At 36.4% G+C, this 2,396-nt stretch overlaps 1 protein-coding gene across 1 annotated transcript in view; it reads left to right on the forward strand.

Annotated features, from left to right (window-relative positions):
• The window catches only part of LOC104783506 (zinc finger BED domain-containing protein RICESLEEPER 2-like), a 2,401-nt gene extending 2,040 nt beyond the window's left edge, over positions 1 to 361 (forward strand). The window contains exons 2-3 of the mRNA XM_010508652.1: positions 203 to 245; positions 336 to 361. Of these exons, the coding sequence (XP_010506954.1) occupies positions 203 to 245; positions 336 to 361 (69 nt within the window). The remainder of the gene's footprint in view (positions 1 to 202; positions 246 to 335) is intronic.

The following is a 2,396-nucleotide window of genomic DNA, read 5'->3' on the forward strand; positions in this document are numbered from 1 at the left end:
TATTCTAGCCTCAATAGCAAAGGATGTACTTGCTATGCAAGTATCTTCTGTTGCATCTAAATCAGCTTTTAGCAATAGTAATAGGATTTTAGACCCATTTAGGAGTTGCTTGACTCACTACATGATTGAGGATCTGATGTGAAGTGAGCAGTGGTTAAAGAGTGAGATTCAGTTGAATGAGAAATGAGTGATTACAACTCAGCAAATGCTTGCTGAGATTGAGTTGCAGGATAGTCTTGAGAAAGGTAAGTTGTTCTATTCATTATATCCTCTTTTCAATTGTGCATTTAAGTATTACTTAGTATTAACTTTGTCTTCATTAATCTTTTTTTCAGAGTTTGAGTCGCTATGCAAGCTGTGAAGATGAATGTTGAAGTTTCTAATCTGATAAAAGTCAAAAGAGGTTTGAACAAGTCTCTTACAAACACCCTTTTGAGTCCATTTGAATCAGGTCCCTGCATCTTATTTCTTTTTGTAATCATTATACATAGGTGAAAGGTGATATTTGGACTGATCAAGAGATGAATGATTGAACTTCTTGAAGATTGAAGAGTGTCTTTGTGTTTGAATGTTTGGAACTGTTTCTGCCTTAGTTATGTTTAATTGTTTTCCAGTTTTCTTCAGTCCTTCTCATTGGAACTAATTTCAGTTTGCATAAGTTGAAGCTTGTCAATGTTGTTATGTTTTATGGTTTGAATTTGAATAAGTTGAAACTTGAAGTCCTGGGTTGTCTTCTAATGTTTGTTAGGTTTATGTCTTGAAGACTTGAACTCTTGATGATCCGATGGAAATGTCTAGGATAATTCGGTTTTTACAGTATAATTCGGTTTTAAACCGGTTTTAAAACCGATTTGAATTGTTTTTGTTTTAATGTCGGATTTAAAAAAAAAGAAGGAAGCCGATCCGAAACCGAATGGATCCGAACCGATCCGATCTGGAAAAGCTGTCGGATCCCAATCAGATTCTTTATCTCCCAAACCGAATAATCCGAAATCCGATAAAACCGAACCGATTCGATCCGGAAATCCAAATGCCCAGGGCTAATGCTATCGATGAGTCATTGCACAATTCTTGTTTTATATTTATGCAAATGATTAATATATATAGAAAGAATGACTATACTAGTACATAAATCGTGGTTTATTACTAGAGTAGGTTCGTTTATTTTAAACTTACTAAATTAGTACTAATTAGTTGTTAAAAGACGTTTAACCCTTGGTTATTTGTTTAATTGCGGGGATGCCATTTTGATTTTTAAAAAAGGGACTTTTTAGTAAGAAATAGAAATCGTGAAACCCTTTGTATTCGTGAAAATCCTAAGGAGTCTTAGATTGTGTTGGTTGTTGTCTCTACTTGCGAAGCGATTGCGGAGGCGATATCGCTGGGGGTTCGTACGGAGATCTCGGTGGGTCGGCATTTGGGCAGAGATTTCAGTGTTGGGGATTCAGACGGAGATTCCGATGGCTGGGGATTCAAGCGGAGACTTCAATACAAATTTGGTTTGTGTTTCCTTGGGAGATTAAGGAGGAGATGAGTTCGTGAAGGGGAAATCAGGCCGTGTTCTGACGAAATTGAGTAAGAGGCGAGTATATTTATGATTAATACAGTTTGTTAAGTGTTGTTTATATGTAACAAATGGTGTGTTATTTTTTGGTATGTAGAATCGGCATGAAGAAACCGGTGAGGCGTTAACTACGAACGTTGAGTGGAAAGTATCTAGGTAGATAGTAATGATGAAAAAGTCAAAAGGTAAGTTTGTGATTTGAGAGAGATGTTTAATTTTGAAATTGGGTATGTGGGATTTGGTTTGATGAAATAGTTAATAGCGAATATGGGAGGGATCTGGTAGGGTACAATATGAAAATCTGAGCAAAAATTATTGTTTTGTCGTATGGGGTTTGGTGTTTAAAAAAAAAACTTTTCATACTCCGTATGTCTTGTGTGTATGTGTACTTGGTAGAGTGGTATGTTGTGATAGAGTGATGTGATAGAGTTTGAGAGAGTTTATAGTTTGATAGAGTTGCGTGATTGATTTAAGAAGAATTGTCGTTTGTATAATTCAGGAAATAGAATCTAAATTAGTATTGTGTGCCATTTGCATTTAAGGGATCAAGTGTATAGAAGAAGTACCCTCCAAGGTTGTATCCTGAAAGGAAATTACTCTTACAGAGACGGAGCATGCATCATAACTGCACACTGAGCAGTTTTGGATTTATGAAGGAGTGCATTGGGGATGATGTGTACACAGATATCAGAGATAATTCGCAAGTAGGTGTTATCTTAAAACTTGCGGATAGTGACTATGTATGGTGGGAAAAGTTGGTGCACTTCATTTTAACTCGACAACTGGCAATAAAGAGGAGCTATGAGATGTGGGCATTGATTGAAGGGAGTCC

Source organism: Camelina sativa, chromosome 4, assembly GCF_000633955.1.
Source record: "Camelina sativa cultivar DH55 chromosome 4, Cs, whole genome shotgun sequence".
Classification (NCBI taxonomy): domain Eukaryota; kingdom Viridiplantae; phylum Streptophyta; class Magnoliopsida; order Brassicales; family Brassicaceae; genus Camelina; species Camelina sativa.